Source organism: Myotis lucifugus, unplaced genomic scaffold, assembly GCF_000147115.1.
Source record: "Myotis lucifugus unplaced genomic scaffold, Myoluc2.0 scaffold_70, whole genome shotgun sequence".
NCBI classification, from domain to species: domain Eukaryota; kingdom Metazoa; phylum Chordata; class Mammalia; order Chiroptera; family Vespertilionidae; genus Myotis; species Myotis lucifugus.
In genome coordinates this window covers 2,228,730-2,250,938 of record NW_005871118.1, presented here as the reverse complement: position 1 = coordinate 2,250,938, position 22,209 = coordinate 2,228,730, and the positions used below count along the sequence as shown (strand labels likewise).

Here is a 22,209-nt window from a genome sequence, read left to right as displayed (position 1 = left end):
AGTGTCATTATCAAGCACCTATTCAGTTAAAGGTTCTCTGCAGGTGCTTTCACATGACATTTAAGCCTCACACCAATTCTGTTCCATCTCATCCCAACCTGGAGGTGAGAGCTGAGCATTTTGCTCAGATTGGTGCTTTGGTTTTGGTAGAGTTAGGACTTGAATTCTCATGTATCCATGCCCAGAGCCTGTACCTCTTTCTCTAGACTCCACTGTCCTGGTAGAAATCTCCCTGATTTGCCAACCCCTCTGTCTTTTTTTTTTTTGAAGGTATATTTTTTTTCCTTTTTATTATTTTAGTTGTTTTAAATTTATATCTGATAACATGTTCTGAAAACACTGTCCTGAGGCCGTTTCCAGAGGGAGCTGAGCTGTCTACACAGCCCTGCCCTGTCTGAGCAAGAGCATGCATTTGCACCTACACCCACCAAGGACCAAGTGCAGAGCCACCTGGGCCCAGCCCTGTGCCTACCCATCTAACAAACTGCACATCAGAGGTGGGAGGACCTCTGCCTGCAGCCCCTGCTTCTGGGAATTTCTGATCCACACAAGCCTGGCAGGAAGTGATGCGATGGTGGGACCATCTGGATCCAACCCCTCTATCTTTTAGAAGAATCTTTGGGGAGGAATGGCACCAAGATGTCTATACACAAGATGACATATTGGGTTTTTCTTTGTTTTTCATCTGAAAACTGAGTTAGATTTTGGGGACTGGAAATCCTGATGAGGGCATTTTTGGTGTTTACTTCTCTTCAGTGCACCTTGAATTCAGCTCACATAGTCTCTCACATCACCTCACAATTGTTTCCTAAAATGGAAAATGCTTTTCAACCAGATAATCTTTTCTTATGCCTGAGAATAAGCCATACTCAATTGGCCCCAAAGGACCATCTTCAATTCAAAGGCGATAAATTGAAGATGATCCAATAAATGTCCCTCAACATCACCAGCTAAGGATTTTCTAGAAAACCTAGTACAGTGGGACCTTGACTTACGAGTTTAATTGGTTCCGAGACCGAGCTTGTTAAGAAGCTCGTTAACTCAAATTACTCTATCAACTCAATGCAAAAAATCGGCCGAGAGACAGCTGGTATCTCAAAAAACTTGTTAGTCGGGACACTCGTAAGTCAAGGCCCCACTGTATTAAAAAAAGCATTGAGCATTTCTTTTTACCAACTGCAGGTTCTCAAGAAATAATCATGAGATTCTCACACATAAACATTTACTATTTTCCATGGCTATTTGGGTGGGAAAAAGAGTCAAAATGAAGTAAAAAATGAAAACCACTTGAATTTCTGTCCATGCTTATAATTGTATTCATACCAACAGTTTTAAAGGTTTAGACATGTTTAGAAATGTGGTTTCTTCTTAGATCAGGAGCAGGAATGGCTGCCCTCTTGGGAAAGGCCAGTCTGTGGTGAGCTAGCCGGCAGCAAGAGTGGAAGTGCCAGAAATATCAGTGGGGAGCTGAGGATTCTGAAATTCCTCATGTGATTCGGAACCCAGGAGAATTTGACTGCATTTGGAATCACTGCATCATGGAATGAAACCAGAAAGAAGATTGCTTACTCCTCATACATTTACTTCTCTTTAGATCTGGTTCCAAGGCTTTGAGAATTGTGTTATAAACTAGAGGCATTTCATTAATTAAGTAACAAGGACATTGTAACAAGCAGCAAAGATAATTATTTTCCTCCAAATTGAGCTGGTAGGGCCATTCTCGTCTTTCTGAGGACAAGCATTTAGTGAAAACAGAATCAGCACGGAACCAGCGTTTTACTGTAATCTCTGCTATGAAAGATTCGAGCACATGATTGGCATTTAAATTATTAATAAGTAATGCAGTGTCACTTAATATTTTATTTCCATTCATCAGTTACCAGTGTTTCTTAATCAAACTAGCTAGAGTTACTCACTGACTCTTAAGAAAGAGCTGGTAACCCTAGCCGGTTTTGCTCAGTGGATAGAGCATTGGCCTGTGGACCAAAGGGTCCTGGGTTTGATTCCGGTCAAGGGCATGTACCTTGGTTGCAGGCTCCTCCCTGCCCCAGGCCCAGGGCCTGTGCAGGAGACAACCAATCGATGTGTTGGTTGCCTCCTGCACAAGCTTGTAGAGTTTAAAATAATATTTAGAGAATCATTTACAGCTATACCTGCTCTCACACCTTTTCTTATCCAGCTCCATAAAAGGGGGTGTCCCTCTAGTCCAGTGATGGCGAACCTTTTGAGCTCAGTGTGTCAGCATTTTGAAAAACCCTAACTTAACTCTGGTGCCGTGTCACATGTAGAAATTTTTTGATATTTGCAACCATAGTAAAACAAAGACTTATATTTTTGATATTTATTTTATATATTTAAATGCCATTTAACAGAAAAATCAACCAAAAAAATGAGTTCGTGTGTCACCTCTGACACATGTGTCATAGGTTCGCCATAACTACTCTAGTCCAAGGTAAATCACTTGTCTATACTCTGAATGTACACAGTAAAATTTAATTTGCCATGGGCCCACCTATTAAGCTGTTGCTTGGAAATTTTTTCTCTCAGTGAACACTGCCATCTTCATTATGTTTCCGAAGAAAGCATTAGGGGTCATCAGAGACTCCTCCACATTCTGACATCCCAGCTCTATCCAATCCATCAGTATCCTGTCCATTTCACTGGTTCAGTATTTTTCCTGCACTTTCATTTCCCTCTGTCTCCCAGCTACTACATTGGTCTAGGTCCTAAACACCTAAGAACCTCCCAGATCACCTCCCTGCTATAATATCCAATATCCCTTTCTCTATACCACTATCAAAATGATTTCTCTCTTCTTAAAACCTTTTAATGGTGCTTCATTATCTTAAGGACAAAGTTCAAGATCCTTAGCATGGAACCAAGCCCTTTATGCCTTGGCCCTGCAGGGAAGCCAGCATCATCCTGCACCATTCCCAGAAGGCCCCATATGTTCCAATCCAAGGTAAGGAGTTGCTGTTTTGCAAATGGACCATGTTCCCTCTCTCTCCTTTGCCTTTGCAAGGTGGTTCCCTCTACTGACTATTTGCTCTGTGTCTGCCAGCAACACTCTGAATAGTTCCTTAAGGCAAACTCATTATTTGACAACTCTGGGAAACAGGGAGGGAGCCCACGCTGAGTTCAAAGTCAATTGCTGTGGTGCCTTCTCCTGTGTTCTCCCAAACCTCTGTCAAGGTACTTGCCATAGAGCATTTCAGTGTTTGTTGTAAACATCTGTCTCTTCCACTATATTGTACGTTCCTTGAGTGGAGGAGTTGAGTCTTTATTTTTGTCTTTCCAGGCCAAGCATGGTACCTGTTGCTTGGTAGCTGCTCCATAAATTGCTATGGCACAAAGGAGTTTAGTCCTTTTTCATCACTTCTGAAAACTTTCAGGTAGCCCTTAGAACAGCGGTTCTCAACCTGTGGGTCGCGACCCCTTTGGCGGTCGAATGACCCTTTCACAGGGGTCGCCTAAGACCATCCTGCATATCAGATATTTACATTACGATTCATAACAGTAGCAACATTACAGTTATGAAGTAACAACGAAAATAATTTTATGGTTGGGTCACAACATGAGTAACTGTATTTAAAGGGCCAGAAGGTTGAGAACCACTGCCTTAGAAGGTCTTTTGTCTTGCTCACCCTGAGTACTTTCATCTAATTCCACATGTTCAGTGACCATCCATATATACAACAAGGCCAACTTTTGACCTCCAGAACTCCATGTCACACTTGTAATAACTTCTGTGTCTCACAATACCTCAAAGTTTATATGTTAAAAGTGAATCGTTTCCTTCCTCAATTGGCCTCTTTTCTATTTCCCATCCTAGTGAGTTAGCAGTGGTCAAGGATGAATTAAGGGTATCAACTACTTGTAATTTTTCTCCGGGTTTCTATGCTAAATCACACGGTTAGTAAATTTCTAGGAAAAATTGATCCTTTATGTATAGCCCAAGTTTGCTTTTGTATTAGTGATCTACTGCTACATAACAAATCACTACACAGTTAGCAACTTAAAAAAGCACATATTTATTATCTCGAAGTTTCCGTGGGTCAGGAGTCCAAGCATGGCTCAGCTGGGTCCTCTGCTCAGGGTTTGCAAAGCTGTGGTCAAAGTGCAGTCAAGGTGGCTGGGCTCTTACACGAGGTTGGGGATCCTCTTCCAGTCTCACTGGTTGCTGGCAAAGTTCATTTCCTTGAAGCTGCAGGACTCATAGCAGCTTGCTTATTCCAGGCCAGTGAAAGAGAGTCTCTGACTTGCTTTTAAAGGGCTCATCTGATTCCGTCAGGCTCACCCACCATCATATGCTTTTGATGACCTCAAAGTCAGCCGATTAAGGACCTTCATTATATCTGCAAAATCTCTTTACCCTTGCCATAGAATGTCACATAATCAGGAGAGAGACCAGTCTATCTCTTTTGCCATATTCCATTAGTTAGAAGCAAGTTGCAGGTTCTACCACACTCAAGGGGAGAAGGTTATACCGGGTGTGGGTCATCGGGAGTTATCCCAGAATTCTGCTTCCCACAGCTTAATTCTTTAAAAAAAAGCATATGGTTAATGGCAAAACCCAAAATCTCAAGTGTAAATGGGAGTGGCACAGAATTTGGGGCTGGAGAAAATGGTTTCCTATGCTTATCCTAGCTTACACAAATGTCCTGAAGTTAATGCAAATGCCATTAGGATGTAAGATGTGCTAGGAATCCTGCCGCTTTTGGGTACTGCTTCTGAGGAAAAACTGTTCCACTGGTATTTAGTAAAAAACACATGACTCTGCGAATTTATCTTTTTTTTTACATTGGCAGTGATAATGCCATTGTACACAGTCAGTGTGAGGTCGGCTTGCGAGTCCCTACAGATATGTGGTCACCTCTCGACTTTCTCTCTCTTTTGCTTGGGCAACTGCCACATTGATGCACTGGAGCCACTCTTCTGCGTTCTTCTCATCCTTGGCCTTGAAAACATAGGTTTTATTGTCTGTGAAGATTTCAAAAGCCCGAGGGAGAGAGCGGTCCCTGCGTTTTCTGGCCACAACCTTCACGCTCTGTACTTTGCTGAGTTCTATTGGTGAGTCATCAGGATCGTCTTTCTGAAATGCACATGGGAAGTAAAACACATGAGCTGGCTCCCAGAACATGGAAAGATCTCTGGCTACTGGAGGATTTTCCAAGAGGATCAGAATCCTTTCACTTCATATGGCTCAAGGCCTTTGTTATTTGGGGCGCCATTGCCTCAAAGGGTCGTTAGAACAAGAAAGGAGTGAACAATTGGCCCTTTGTTATCGTATCATAAATTGGCACAAGATAGCTAATTTCTAGAAATTCTACCTTGGGATTGGGGAAAATGCTTAATTCATATTTCTTTGATTTTATGTCATTTTCTATTAATATTAAAACTTCATTAATAGAGCAAAACATAACAGTACAATTTGGAGTACCATTAACTCAGAATTTAAGATAATTTGGGAAGCATGGAATTTAATTTTACTTTGTGCTATATCTGAGGAAGGGGTATTCATAGAATAAAAAGGGTTTCAGTGTTAAAGTAGATCAAACTGTTTTTGAAACTCTGTGGAACGTTGGAAGCGTCATTTGTCTGCTAGCATGAATAGTTTTAAGGGGTCAGATACTTGTTTAAAGCAATTTCAGGTCTTTAACTCCATTTTGTCTCCTGGAGAATGTACCTGTGGTTGAGGATCTTGTCAATTCCCCTTTCCCACCTCTCCTGTACAGTCACCCTTCTTCCACTTTGCAATGAAAAGATACCCTTCTCACTCATCCCAAACTTTCCATGGTGTATTATGCAACTTGGAAAAATCTCAAGAGCATCAAACAAATTTTAAAAAGCAATACAGAATATTAATGTCAGGGAAGCATCCTTCAAACAAAGTAACAATAATCCCGATTGTTGATTAAGTGATGCATTTCCAATAGCATTTCACTTTTTAATGTTTAATAACTAGTAATCTAATAATACATTTGATATTATACTTATGGCTTTTCATAAGTGATGTAATTTTTTAAAAGAGAAAAATATAAAACCTTAGTATTTAGAGACTGATGGTCACAAGAAATTAAAATTAAATTTCAATTTACATACATAGTTTTATTGCAATGAAAAATGATAGGGTCATTACAGTGAAATGCTGTGGGAGGGGTAAAACAAAAATATGATTTCGCCGAAACTGGTTTGGCTCAGTGGATAGAGTGTCGGTATACTTATGGCTTTTCATAAGTGATGTAATTTTTTAAAAGAGAAAAATATAAAACCTTAGTATTTAGAGACTGCAGGAGGCAGCTGGTCGATGTTTCTCTCTCATCGATGTTTCTAACTCTCTATCTCTCTCCCTTCCTCTCTGTAAAAAATCAATAAAATATATTTTAAAAAAATGATTTCAAGGAAAAGTGACACAATGTAAACATTTTTATTAAAGAAGAACTAATTTATGTAATTTTTAAATGGATAGTGTTAGGTGTCAAATTGCTATGGTATTTTATTTCAGTGGTTACATTTAAAGAAAATATGTGATATTTTTATTTTAAAATGAAAATGCTTATAATTCAACAGAAATTACAGTTTGTGCAACTGTTTAAACTTATGATTAAAGTGTTGATACACCTTAAAATACTATAGGTAATATAGATCTTTCTGAATTCTTTTAGGGGCTATCTAAGTTAAACTTGGAAAATATCTGCACTAGACAATATTTGTCAGCTTACTGTGGTTTACAGTATCTGAAGATAATAAAATTGTATTTCTTTGGGTTAGCCTACAGTACAGAGACTGATAAATGAAATGATAAAAAAAGATGTTATCATAGTTATTTCAAGAAGGACAGTGAATTAACCAAGATAGAAATGGCCAGGAAGTTAAAGGACACCATTGTCAGCCGTGGGCAACCTACGGCCTGTGGGCCGGATCCGGCCCGTTTGAAATGAATAAAACTAAAAAAAAAAAAAGACCGTACCCTTTTATGTAATGATGTTTACTTTGAATTTATATTAGTTCACACAAACACTCCATCCATGCTTTTGTTCCGGCCCTCCGGTCCAGTTTAAGAACCCATTGTGGCCCTCGAGTCAAAAAGTTTGCCCACCCCTGGAGCTGGTTGGCAGAGATCTTAACAATAGAAAGTAACACTATAATCTTTTAGTTTAAAATGCACATTTTTTCTCATTTACAAGAAAGGGCCTTTACGATGTGGCTAGACTGCTGACCACTGCTAGGTTACTGTGTCCCTGGGGATGAAGGAGATTTTGCTGTGGTCCTTATACTATTTCCCAATATTTGAGCCATATGTTTTGTCAGGTTTCTGGAATGTTAAACCATTATTTCCCGATAAAGATGTCAAACAATTTAGCCAACTATAAAATAGCTCATTCTCTAAACTTTATTAAAAAGCTCTGAATCAAGAAGGATAAAGGTCATTATTTGAGTTCAGAAAAAACACTCTTATGCACTGACTCTGCTTTGACTCAAGGGATCTGATAAATCACTACATTTTACTTCTATTCCTGCCTTTTTATATGAAAACAGGAAATTCAGATGGCCATTTTTAACACTTTAAATGTGAACCTATACTAAAAAAAATAATGTTTCTTTAAACCTCTAATAACTGTCTAAATCAGCAGTTCTCAACCTGTGGGTCGCAAGCCCTTTGGGGGTCGAACGACCCTTTCACAGGGGTTGCCTAAGACCACCGGAAAACACATATATAATTATATATTGTTTTTGTGATTAATCACTATGCTTTAATTATGTTCAATTTGTAACAATGAAATTGGGGGTCACCACAACATGAGGAACTGTATCAAAGGGTTGCGGCATTAGGAAGGTTGAGAACCACTGGATTGAGCACACACTATACTTCCTTTTAAAAAGATCTTCAGCCACAAAAAAATCCATCTGTATATTTTATAATACATACAAATGAAGAAAGTAACATGAGTTCAGAATAGGTGTCATCAAAGTCTTTTTTTTTTTACTCAAAAAGTTAACATGAGGTTTTATAGATTGAAAAAGTACTGACCAGAATTTGTGAAATTCAGATACACCATATTTGATTCTCTTGGGTAATAAATAAATTTTATAATGAACACTCTAAAAATATAGTGCATATGTTCTCAGTGCATTGTATTTTTAAGTAATTTAAGACCTTTCATTAATTAATTCAGACGCAGTTTGCTTTGCCACTGGCTCTGTGTTTAAGTGTACAGGGAAGCAGGACTAAGTGCTCACTTAAGAACATGTTTGGTGTCATACTGCCCAAGCCTGACTCCAATTTTACCCTCTTTACCTTACTGGCTCTATCTTTGGTCAAGCCAACCATCTCTTTGAGCCTTGTTTCCCCTTCTGTAAAAGGGCAATAATAAGAGTGCTGACCTCAAAGGATTATTTGAGGTAATCCAGTGTGGCATGTGGTGAGCTCTGATGAGCTGCTATTATTATCATCATCATTATTATTATTTTTCAATGTAACCAAGAAGTAGGTCAAGATTTTATTTCCCTGATCCTGATTGAGTAGAATTGAAGGATAATAAATCTGATTTGAAAAGAAGGGGAAAACTTTACATTGTTAATAGGTTTCCCCCTGAAAATTCAGAATACAGATATTTACTCAGCATCCTTGTTCAGATGGAAAATTCTATTAAATGAATATTTATTAATTCTTTTAGAATCCCATTTTATTCATTCACTGAATGAAAGATAGCATTTTTTTCTAATCAAATTAAACTTTGGTGATTTCAAAAGTAATTTAAAATAGACCAGCCTTTTTTTCTTCCTCCCTGTCTATGGTTCCCCTTCCTTCAGTCCCCACTTCTAAATAAAACCTGTAACTATAAAAGAAATCAGTCAATATGATGAGCCATAGATGTACGTAGGTGATCTGCAGGGAAACAAAAGGCATGGTGTTCCAGTCAAGAGCAGTTTATCTTCTAAAAACTTAAGTCAACAAAAAACAGCTCCCATAATAAAATGAAGAGGGACAGTGAACCAACTAACATAGAAATGAACAGAATGGGCAGTGAAAGGAACATGGTAATAAAATAATACTGTAAAATTGTAAAACGGAGAAGGAAAAAAAATACTGATATTCAACCCAAGACAAAATGCCTACCTAGCTGGTTGGTGGAAATCAAGACTTTAAAAATGCAGGTGTAATAAACAGCAGAGGAACTTACAGACTTTCCTTTTTGAAACAGAAGTTGGTTTCCAGCCAGTGTGAAGTAACGGGTTTTCCACCTTTTGATGAACTTCCATCTGACTTGCTTCTCTTTAAGTTTCCCTTCTATGAGAGGCTGGCCGTCTTGATTTACAACTGTTGAAGGTAACAGACTGATCAAGCCATTTATTTTCCATTAGTTATTTGGCAAGTGATCAAAAGTCAGAATTGTCCAGGGAACCAGAACCCAGTAAAGCATATTTGGAAAGTGGGCTGATAAATTATGAATTTGGTTAACCTTTCTCCCTTTGTCCCTGAAAGGATGCACAGTTTAGATGATGGGAAAGTGTTGAAAGACCTCATAGAGATTTTCAAAAGAAATATGGTTCACAAAAAGAGCATCTGGTTAGCAGTTTCTAAGGTTGATCCAGATAGCCAGCTTTCTGTGCTTCGTAACTACTTTGTTTCATGATATTCTGTTCACATGAACCGCTGAGAAATATAACTTCATAAATAATCACAAAACACATATATTTAGCTATTTGGCAGCAAAAGTCAACACACTACTCCAAAAAGACATGTTTTCCTAAAAGCCATAACAGCTGCAAAGGCAAATTTACCCAGTTCTTTTGAACAGGATATTTCCACTCTCTGGAACCCACACACTCTCTCTTCACCCTCCACACTCCCATCTTTGCCTAGTTAACAACCAATAATGCATGTTTCAACTCCAATGTTGCTTCCTTTGGTAGACCTTCCCAAAACCCAGACCAGAGTGGCTTTGCCTGTTATATGTTCCCATAGCATCTGGCATGATTCTTTTATAGCAGGCATCATCATCTGTAGATGGTTAGTGGTGTTTATCTAATGCAGTGGTTCTCAACCTTCCTAATGCTGTGACCCTTTAATACAGTTCCTCATGTTGTGGTGACCCCAACCATAAAATTATTTTCGTTGCTACTTCATAACTGTAATTTTGCTACTGTTATGAATCATAATGTAAATATCTGATATGCAGGATGTATTTTCATTGTTACAAATTGAACATAATTAAAGCATAGTGATTAATCACAAAAACAATATGTAATTATATATGTGTTTTCCAATGGTCTTAGGCGACCCCTGTGAAAGGGTCATTCGACCCCCAAAGGGGTAGCGACCCACAGGTTGAGAACCACTGATCTAATGAATGTCTTTTTCCCCCATCCAACTGAAAGCTCCCGAGGGCAGTGTCCCTGCTTTGTTCACTGTTGTATCACCAGGCTTTTAACACAGTGCCTGGCAAATAACAGGAAGTCTATAAATATGTGTTGACTGAACGGATTAATTAGACATTGAAGTATAGTGTTTATCATTACATTATTATTACACATAATCATAGAATTAGAAGATGTGTTATCATGTCAGAAGGTTAGATGTTGAATGGAGGAATTTAATTTCTTTTAATAATTACATTAAGTTCACTTCTTAAATTTATATAAAAACATTTAATTTCTGGGGAGTATGACAAAATTTACTTCTATTGATTTATGTTCAATTTTCACAGCAATTTGAAAGGAATGACATATTTTCTATCACTTGGAAATTTGGACAATGCCTGTTTGACCATATCTTTCCTACCCTACCATTTCCCTTTCCTAATTTAGATCAAATAAGTATCTCAGAGGAAGATTTGTTCATCTTGACTGCATTTTCAAAGTAAGAATAATGAAGTATGTAGCTTTCACAAAGTTCTAATGAGGCTAGTTTGGCATTGTTCCTTGTCTGAAAAGTATTCAATTGGATGTTTCATTGTCAATCCCAAATTAAGGCTATAAATGGAAAATACATATCAAATATATATGATAAAAATAGAATAGAGAGTGATTGACTTGGGGTTGGTGCATATGCGTTTAATTTATCAGAAAAGAGCTTGGACATTCCAGGTGACATTTGATCTGAGACATCAGTGTTGAGAAGCGTCTCCCATCCTCTGAGAAACTTCACGGTGGTTAGTATTGTGCATAACAGAGACCAGGGAAAGCAGGAACCCAGGAAGTATTGACAGTCACATCAAGAAAATGATTTGTGGATGCAAGGATGGTACAATATCCACAAATCAATAAACATGATATATCACATAAATAAATTGAGAGATAAAAATCACATAATCATATCAATTGATGTAGAAAGAGCATTTGACAAAATCCAACACCCTTTCTTGATAAAAACTCTCAGCAAAGTGGGAATAGAAGGATCATACCTCAACCTAATAAAAGCCTTATATAACAAACCTACAGCCAACATCATACTCAATGGGCAAAAACTAAAACCATTTTCCCCAAGAACAGGAACAAGACAGGGATGCCCACTTTCACCACTCCTGTTTGACATAGTACTGGAAGTGCTAGCTATAGTGATCAGACAAGAAGAAATAAAAGGCATCCAAATTGGAAAAGAAGTAAAACTGTCATTATTCGTAGATGACATGATATTGTACATAGAAAACCCTATGTTTTTTGACTCCATCAAAAAACAACTAGACTTAATAAATGAATTTGCCAATGTAGCAGGATACAAAATTAACACCCAGAAATTTATGGTTTTCTTATATACCAATAATGAGCTCACAGAAAGAGAAACTAAAAAAAATCCCATTTACCACTGCAACAAAAAAATTAAGATACCTAGGAATAAAGTTAACTAAGGAGGTAAAAGACCTGCACTCAGAAAGCTACAAGACACTGAAAAAAGAGATAAAGGAAGACATAAACAATGGAAGAATATACCATGTTCATGGATTGGTAGAATCAACATCACTAAAATGTCTATACTACCCAAAGTAATCTATAGATTCAATGCAATACCCATTAAAATACCAATGGCACATTTCACAGACCTAGAACAAACTCTCCAAAAATTCATCTGGAATAAAAAAAGACCCTGAATAGCCACAGCAATCCCGAGAAAGAAGAACAAAGTTGGAGGGTTCACAATACCAGATATCAAGCTATATTACAAAGCCACTGTTCTCAAAACTGCCTGGTACTGGCACAAGAACAGACATATAGACCAATGGAATAGAATAGAGAACCCAGAAATTGTTCCAAACCACTATGCTCAGTTAATATTTGACAAAGGAGGCAAGAGCATACAATGGAGTCAAGACAGTCTCTTCAATAAATGGTTTTGGGAAAATTGGACAGATACATGGAAAAAAAAATGAAACTAGACCACCAACTTACATCATGCACAAAAATAAACTCAAAATGGATAAAGGACTTAAACGTAAGATGGGAAACCATAAAAATCTTAGAAGAATCACAGGCAGCAAAATATCAGACATATATTGTAGCAATATTTTTACTGATACAGCTCCTAGGACAATGGAAACTAAGGAGGAAATAAACAAATGGGACTACATCAAAATAAAAAGTTTCTGGGATAGGGGGTAACGTGGGGATAAGGACACATATTTAATAACTTAATCAATAAAAATAAATAAATAAATAAATAAAAGTTTAAAAAAGAACCTAGCTAGTGTTAAAGTACTAAAAAAAAAGTTTCTGCACAGCAAAAGAAACCATCAACAAAACAACAAGAAAGCCCACTGCATGGGAGAACATATTTGCCAATGTTATCTCCAATAAGGGTTTAATTTCCAAAATTTATATGGAACTCATACATCTTAACAAAAGGAAGATCAACAATCAATCAAACAATGGGCAAAGGACCTAAATAGACACTTTTTGAAAGTGGACATACAGCAGGCTGAGAGACATATGAAAACATGCTCAAAATAACTAATCATCTGAGAGATGCAAATACTAGTAAAAATGACAATGAGGTACCATCTCACACCTGTCAGAATGGCTATCACCAACAAATCAACAAACAACAAGTGCTGGAGAGGATGTGGAGAAACCCTTCTTCACTGCTGGTGGGAATGCAGACTGGTGCAGCCACTTTGGAAAACAGTATGGAGTTTCCTCAAAAAATTATAAATGGAACTTCCATTTGACCCAGTGACCCCACTTCTAGGAATATATCCTGAGACTCAGATATATTTTATCCAATCAGAAAGGATATATGCACTCCTATGTTCATAGCAGCACACTTTACAATAGCTAAGATTTGGAAACAGCCTAAGTGCCCATCAGCAGATGAGTGGGTTAAAAAACAGTGGTACATCTACACCATGGAATACTATGCTGCTGTAAAAAAGAACTCTCATCATTTGCAACAGCATGGATGGACCTGGAGAGCATTATGCTAAGTGAAATAAGCCAGTTGGAGAAAGATAAATAACACATAATCTCACTTATTTGTGGAATAATGAAAAACATAAACTGATGAACAAAATAGAACCCGAGTCATACAAGTATCAAATAGACCATCCAACCTAAGAGGAAAGACAGGGGGAGGGTGGGTAAGAGATCAACCAAGGACTTGTATGCCTGCATATGAGCATAACCAATGGACACAGACACTAGCGGGGTGAGGGCATGTGCTGGGGGGGGGGGCAGGTGGGAGTTGGGGGGAGAGGTCAATGGGAGAAAAAGCAGACTTGTGTAATACTTTAAACAATTAGAATTAAAGAAAAAATGATTTATGTTCTGCTTTGTTTTACTAGTATTTGCATCATCTGACTTAGACCATTCTTGAAGCTAGTAATATTCTTTGCAAATTTAAATTTTTCATAAACAAGGAGCTTCCTTTGTGCAGCCTCTCTGCAGTTACTTCTGGTCCTACTTCAGGTAAAGTCACCTCAGGTGGAGCACTTAGGACACAGGCCTTCTCCAGGTGCTATGCTTTCCCAAGAGCAGGAGCTGCCTCACACAGTGTCCGCCTGGGCTGTGTGTTCAATGAGTGTTTACTCACAGGGTGCTGTTGAGGCAGAATGAAGGGCACAGTGGCCTTTCTGGGAAGAGGAAGGAAAGGTCCAAGAGCCGATCCAAGAGGAGGAAAATAGCTTAAATTAAAAATCTATCTATCTATCTATCTATCTATCTATCTATCTATCTATCTATCTATCTATATTTTATTGATTTCAGAGAGGAAGGGAGAGGGAGAGAGAGAGAATCATCCATGATGAGAGAGAATCATTGATTGGCTGCCTCCCGCATGCCCCACACTGGGGATCCAGCCCACAACCCAGGAATGTGCCCTTGACTGGAATCCAACCTGGGACCCTTCAGTCCATAGGCCAATGCTCATCCACTGAGCAAAACTGGATAGGGCTAGATTAAAAAAAAAATTAACACCATTTTCATGCTTTCAAACTAGAAAAAAAATTTGCTGACTTAATTGTAATATTCAAGGACTTTAAAATAAAATTTCAGAAGAGTTAGATTTGAGTCTTCTCAACTACAGTTTTCTGATCAACAATGAGGAAATAATAATAGCTCTCTCCCGCTTAACAAGAATGTTGAGAGATCGAAGTCAAAACAAAGAAATTTATGTGAGGACACTAGGTAGGTGGCAGAGCACTCCCCCACCCCCTGTCACTACTTTTATTAAAGACTTTACTTCACAATTTGTAATCACATTGCTTTCTTCCATGGTTTTCATGGGAAGATAATTTAAGGCAATGTCATTTACTAACAGGACATTTTTCCTGTCTTAGTTTTCCATATTTACTCAAAGAAGCATTTGAGATAACCATGAGACCTGAGCCAATTTGAAACCATGATTGATTTAGGTAATATTTAGGCACATAGGAGATTAGCTACAAGTATTTCTCCTCAAGGCAGGACCAAATGTTTCACTTGAGGAGTATGTGTCAACAGTTTGTGAGGAGCACTTGGCAAAGTAGTTGAAGGAGTTGTTTGAGACAAGGTAAGGGTGGGTTATTATGCCCACATACCCGCACGGCCATAATGACAGCGAAGGACTCAAGACAAAACGATAGTCTTACTTGAGAACAAAAGAAGAAGGACTATAGAGAAATACTGCTAAGCAAAGACTTAAAAGTCTGTGGAAAGGGTTTTAGGAACTCTCACATAGCTACATGTGAGGGCTCTAATTTAGGCATCAGAATTAGGTTTAGATACTTCTGCAAAAGCCAGGTTATTTGTAGCTGTAGGATTAACTTAAAAAATAGTTTCAAGAGTCAAAAAAAGAAAGACTTAAAATTTTTTCCAGCTGCTATCTCATGTCTTAATTTTTTTCAATTTGTCTAGCATATGCATGACTGACCATGAGTCATTTTAATAGGTCTATTGCCCATAGCACGTCCTTTGTAAGCAATAATTCTCATATGATATTACAGTCTCTTCATGCCTAAAACATGGAACTAATTCTTTCTAAGGATGATCATATTTCATTTGAAAAATACGATGTAGAATGAGACTATGAGGGAATGAGTATGTGTTTAAAACTACCTTGTTTGCAGGTAATGCATACAGGATATTTAAATATTTTCTCACTTGTCAATTAGCACATTATTCCATTCAAAGCACCACAATTTGGCCAAGACATTCTCTACCAAGCTGGATCTGTTCCTTTCCTTAATTATCAGTTGGCTGAAAGAACTATGGAATATTAAACTGAATTCTTTAGTGCTATTGGAACTCAAGCTGTTATCATGTTTCTCAACATAAAAGTCTTTCAGAATGCTAATGCACATGTTTATACAGTACTTGTATTTCTTTTGTGCACCAAGTGTTGAAAATATTTATGTTGATAAAAGATGAATTTTGAAGGTGTTAATCTTACTCAACATGAAGTTGGTGAATAAGAATGAAATAATATCAAACAGCTACCTTAAAGCTCAGAAACCCCACTACAGGAGGAATAAAGCAATAAAGAATAGGCATCTATTTATCTCTCAACCACCCAATCATCTTATGCATACTTTTGGGCACAGATAAGCTGTAAGGCACTGTGTTTGGATCTGAGGGGTAATAAAGCCCAGCTTAGCGGGAGCTTGAATTTATCATCTTGTGGAGATAAAGTATTTTACAAATTCTCCAGCTCAATATAGAGTCTGGTGAATGCCACTGGAGAAGTAAAAGCCAAGCATTATAGCACTTGGAGAAAGGAAATTCTACTTCTAGCTGTGAGGAGGTAACATGAGAGCCAGGCCCCTGCTGAAGAAGGGAGAAAGCATATTCTAGGAAGAGCGCAGAAAAGGACTGAGGTAACAAGAAGGATATGTGAGGGAAAGCACATGAAAAAGAACAAAAACACCTAAAGAAGCTGGAAGAATGAATGAACTCACAAGTAAGTCATAAAGCAGTTGTGTTGGGGCACAGTGATGAACTGAAGGCTGAGGATATGAGGGTGATTCATAATTCCTAGATGCAAGATCCAGGAAGAGACTGGGTATCAAATGGTCATGGGGAGGTCATACTGGGCTTTATTTAAAAGTTCTTCTGAAGCCCCATGAGGGAGGACCTTGCTTTTTCAAGGATGGAGGGGCCCAAGACCTGTGAAGGTCCAGTCAGCACAGCTACCAGATGTTATCAGCTATGTTCCATGCAGGATCCTGGCAGGAGATAGATGGCACCTCAGGTTGGTAATTATGGTGAGTTAATAAAGAGACTATTTGCATAGATGTGGAAAATATATAGGAAAAGCACCATGCTACTCTGGGCCCAGAACCTATGAGGAGGCATAATCAACAATCATTTGCCTAAAGAGGAAAAGGGAGAGGACAATTAGCACCCAGAGGCAGACCTGGGTGGAGGGTGCTGCCTGACAGGAGCTGTGGCCATGGGTGGAGGGCACAGTCAACCTGCAGTGACCAAGCAGAGAGGAAGCTGGGCCTCACTCTTCTCCTTCTCTCTCTTTTCTATTTTCAAAATTATTATTTTTAAATCCCGCCCCCCCCCCGTCAGGACATGCTTTTATTTTATTCATTTATTTAAAATATGTTTTTATTGATTTTAGAGAGAGAGGAAGGCAGAGGGAGAGAGAAGCATCAATTAGGTGTCTCTTGCAGCCCCACAACCTGAGATCGAGCCCACAACCCAGGCATATACCCTGCCCAGGAATTGAACCAGTGATCTTTCAGTTCATGGGCCAATGCTCAACCAACTGAGCCACTCCAGCCGGGCTTTTCTCTCTTATCTCCTGCTGGTATCCCAAAAGCCAGAGATAAGGGGGACTGGAACAAACAAGAGAGGCATGTATTCTAAACTGGGGTGTAGGAAGCAGGAAAACCTCCTGGGACCAATCTTGACTGAGCTGAACTATGAGGGACAAGTAGCAGTTTTGAACATAAAGGAAGGAAGGGTATTCTGGGGGCGGGGGGAATCATATGCAAAGGGTCAATGCTGAGAGAGGGGGCATCAAATGCATTTTAGGAATTATCACTCATTCTATGTGATGGAATTTGGTGGGACTTGAGAGCAAGGGATGAGGAGTGAGAATCAGGAGACCAATCCTCATGATCATTGGACATCATGCGAAGTGGAACCTAAAACTTTGTAGTGTAGCGTAATGAAAAATAATAATTTCTGTAGTTATACACGAAGTATAAGAATTCAACAATTCAAGGTTTCTACCTTGTTCTAAGATTTCTTGCAATTCTGAATGTCTTTATCCAACTATAATTTATTGAAATATGGTTTGTTTTAATTCATGTTTAGTCCTTATTACAATAGATCATATAGGGCTGCACCAAAAACATTTTTCTGGTAGAGGCCTGTAGTTTTAGTTCAGTTGAAGTCCAGAGTCTGCCACCTAACAGCTGACTGGTCTTGTGCAAGTTATTTAACTTCTCTGAGCTTTAGCCTCCTCCTCTCTAGAGTTGTCATGTTTAACAATAGGGCCACCATGAATGGCTGTGCAGGCTGTTCACTGCTGTAGAGAACACAGCGAAGGTGGTGAGTAGGGGCTGAAGTTCAGCCTGAACTTTGCAGTTGGAGCCATGTAACCGCAAGTGGACTTCAACCACCATCATGAAAGGCATATGAAAGCACCATAAAGGTGCTACTCTAATCATGATCATGATCAACATAAAATGATCATCCTCATCCTTTTATTATAATGATGAACAGTTAGATTTTAAAAATACCATATCCTCATGATTCTTGGATAAAACCCATCTCTCTCCCTCCAATCTAGAATGTAAGGGAACATACATGAAAGTGTTAGGCATAGTGAGAGAACAGTGTGAGACAAGAACCCTTTCAAGGTTCAAGGACTGCAGGCTTTGAACTTAAGGTGTGACAGGCAATTCAAGCTCCCCAAAAGGAGATAAGCTCCTGTTTTTGAGTAATTGGTCCTTTTATTCACCAAGACTTCCATTTTCAAGCCAACCCAATAATGGATTGGGCTGCATTGGGAATGTTTTTCACTCTACCTGTGGTTCTCCCTTTTCCTCCAGATTTCCTTCTTGTTCTTATGACAGTAGATGGTGACCCCCACATAACTACTATTCACATTGCACACTGACTTTCCGACTCAGAAATTACTTCTGTATACTTTCCAACTTATGCAACTTTGGCTTGAAAGTATTGCATTGTGCATGAATACCCCATAATTGACCTTGTCATGAATCTAATTTATGATATTTGAATTCTTAAAGACTCTTTACTGACAAAGATAAATACCTTCAGAAGAAGACATATTCTTGAAAGAAAAGTTATAAATATCAAATACGTAATTTTTAAATAAAAATTGAGAGAAAATATGTCTTAACTCCCCCCACCCCCACTGAAATCCCTGCTTCTGGGACTTACAACTCCTATATAGTCTGTGGGGAATTTCTTTGTATGTATTGAGAGTCTCAAATTTACTTTAATTTCCTTCCATGGTTTTACTGATTTGTGTGTGAGTGTGCCAGTTGTAATAAAGCCAACTATGATTGCAGAGAATATGCTTAAAGAGGGATAGAAGCATTATTAAATGAGGAGGTCATGGGAGCCACATTTAGCAGACTGAGCGTCTGTGGTTTTTGAAATCACTAAGGATCGTAGTGAATGGCATGTTTGTTATGAATATCCAGGCAGTGTTTTAGAGTGCCATACCTTGTCAGTAGTGAATAAATGAGGAAGCATAGATTTTGTAACATCCTACAAGATGCTGTGGGTCCAAAATACTACAGACAAACTCAATTTGAAAGCAGACCTTTGAGGGCACTTTTACATGTGATTGAATGGCTTCCTTTCTCGATCATTTCATGCCCATCAAAATGTAATATGCTCCCTTGGCTTCTCTATCAATCACTGAAATATTGATCTAAAAAGCCCCAGGACTACTATTTTGTAAGTCTGTAGAGCAATGGTTTCAAACTCTGTTCTGAGGGCCACCTACATTGGAATTAACTGCTGGCTTATTAAAAGGCACATTCCAAGGCACCACTCCAAACCTCCTGAATCACAATTTTTGGATATGGTGAGGGATCCACCCTTCTTAACAAGATCCCCAGGCAATTATACTGGAGCTTAGGAACTTCTAGGATATGATGGAAGCCTCATGATAAATCACAATAATTGATCATATAATATATAAAATAGTAAAACTGCAAAACCAATGGTGGTAATAAAATTGTTGTCCTAGTGGGTTTTGCTCAGTGGATAGAGCCTCAGCCTGGGGACTAAAGGGTCCAGGGTTCAATTCCCATCAAGGGATATGCTCGGGGTTGTGGGCTCGATCCCTAGTAGGGGGCATGCAGGAGGCAGCCGATCAATGACTCTCTCAACATTGATGTTTCTATCTCTCTCTCCCTCTCCCTTCCTCTCTGAAATCAATAAAAATATATTTAAAAAATATTTGAAAAAAATTGTTATGGCCTTTGCATGAAATTAAAAAATAAGGTAGTAGAACAAGATCATACACATATTCTTGGCTTAAGTCAACAGAGTTACAGGGAAAAAAATGCTCAGAATCAATGTTTATGGGATTTGGCTTATTTACTGTGTCATCAGTGAAACAAAAATTCTAAAGTCACTTGCCAAGAAAGTAACCTTTTTAGTTTCAGTAGTTCTGAGCAGTAATCTTGGCCACCTCTGTGCTTTTATGAGAAGATATGAAAGAAGATTGGCACACACTTACCAAGTAATGACTGATAGGGACCCATTGGAAAAGATCAGGAGTGGTGGAAATGAATGGAAATAATTGTTCAATCTTAGAATTGACCTTTGAATAAGAAAAGGCGGCACACACATTTCCCATGTTGGTCCCACGTTGTCATCCCATTGATATGATCTCATGGATAGGGATTATGGGCAACATCTGGCTTTAGGATTTTAGAAAGTTTAAAATGTTGAGTGCTTTCCCACATTGCCTGTGCATTATATAGCTTTCTTTACATGGAAAAACACAGATCTGACATACTGGCACCAGGTCTGTGATAAGGAGGGTCATTTTGTTTGGGTTGTACAAGTTGTTAGCCATTTTCCCACCTGCCTGTGCATTCTAAGGCATTGTCTATAATGTTTTTATGGAATTATTTAACACAAGTTCTATCTGTTGTGGTTGTGGCCTCGAACCATTTGGCAATAAACAGAAGTTTTACAATGTCTGCACTGGAAAGTTTATGTATGACATATACACGATCATACTCTGTGTGTATTTGATTATATGCATACACCCACAATACCTTACTCTCCGTGAAATAAAATGACGTTATGATATCTTTGAAAATAACTTATTTAAGAAGATATTGTTTATATGAAGGATACATTTGACACACAAAGTACACTGGAAATGTCATCATATGAATATGATTTTTTTATCTTGAAATGTATTACTGTGAATTCATAAATTTATATTTTGTTACCATTTGCATAAGAAAAATTTTCCTAAAAACTTTCTGAGAAGATACAAATTTTGGATATTCACTTATTTGGTAAATATTTATTGTGCCAGGGATTGAGAATGGATGGATGAGGGGAGCTTCCTTCATAGAACTTACTATTTATTGGAGGAAATACATATTCATCAAACACTCACACGTTAAAAAGAATGAGATGGCAGCTGTAATAAGTGTTATGAGCAAAGGTCCTAGGTGCTTTGAGGATCTAGGTATTCGTTAGGGAGGTACCTGAGGGCTCCCCATGGCAGTGAATTTGAGTTGTAATGGGAAGGCTAAAATCTATGTTAATGAACGAGGCAAGGATGGGAGAATGAGCACGCTGGGCAGAAAAACAGCCCATACAAAAGCCTGATGTCAGGAAGGAGTGGGGTGTGTATGGGAAATGGAATGAAGGTCCTTCCCACCAGAGCAGAGAGGAACAGTGCATGGGGTAAGTTGAGGCTTGGAAAGACCATTGCATTTGAGGATGTGAGGGGCATGTTATGGAGTTTGGTCTTCAAAATAAGAGCTGTGGGGAGTTATTGTAAGGTTTTGTGTATGGGCTGGCACCATCAGCTTTTTGCTTTAAAGAAATCATTCTGTCTGAGTGTGGGAGGGAGATCAATAGGGTCCAGGTTAGCTCAGTTAGGAGGCTATTGCCTTTGTTTTAGGTAAGAGGTGATGGCATCTTGCTCTAGGGCAGTGGTTCTCAACGTTGGCTGCACATTAGAATCCCCTGGGAATCTTTTTAAAATCCTGATTTCTGGGCCTCATCCTCCGGAAATTCTGTTTTTCTGTTATGGGGTGAGGCCACAACATTAGTTGTGGTAGGCCATGGTAGATGGACATCTAGAGTTCAAGGGAGGCCTGGACTGCATATGCACAGTTGGGAGTTGTCTCATCGAAGTGGTTAGTAAGCTGCAGGATCTGTAGGATTGACTGGGGATAGCGTGTACAGTAAGGAGGAGGGAGATGCTTTAACAGTGAATAGCTGGAGAGAGGAAGGCAGGCCTAGAAAGGAGGCTGAGAAGTGTCTACAGAGTCAGAGGGAGAGCAGAGGAGTGTGTCACAGAAGTTCAAGGAAGAAAATGTTTGAAGAAGGAGGAAATGGTCAACAGAGTTGAATGCTGCAACAAGGCAAGTAACACAAGGACTGAAACATATACAGTTCATGGGTGACTTGCAGGACTTTAATGGCCGTAGAGATAATGGCTCAGCAGCCAGACAGAGAGAGGTTGAGTCGGGAGGAGAAGGAGGCAAGGGTGTGCAGAGATTGAGCATTGGCAACTCATTTGGCTTTAATGAGGAGGTGAGAGAG

General features: G+C 38.7%; 1 protein-coding gene across 3 annotated transcripts in view; it reads right to left on the bottom strand.

Annotated features, from left to right (window-relative positions):
- Window positions 1-4,654: 4,654 nt before the first annotated feature.
- VEPH1 (ventricular zone expressed PH domain containing 1) overlaps window positions 4,655-22,209 on the bottom strand; it is a 193,850-nt gene continuing 176,295 nt past the window's right edge. For 2 of the 3 annotated variants that reach the window (XM_006090312.3, XM_006090313.3), the window contains exons 13-14: window positions 9,186-9,322; window positions 4,655-5,092 (exon numbers count right to left, since the gene is read on the bottom strand). In XM_006090312.3, the coding sequence (XP_006090374.1) occupies window positions 4,856-5,092; window positions 9,186-9,322 (374 nt within the window). In that variant the 3' untranslated portion in view covers window positions 4,655-4,855. The remainder of the gene's footprint in view (window positions 5,093-9,185; window positions 9,323-22,209) is intronic. The other variant, XM_023755154.1, reaches the window with a different exon arrangement.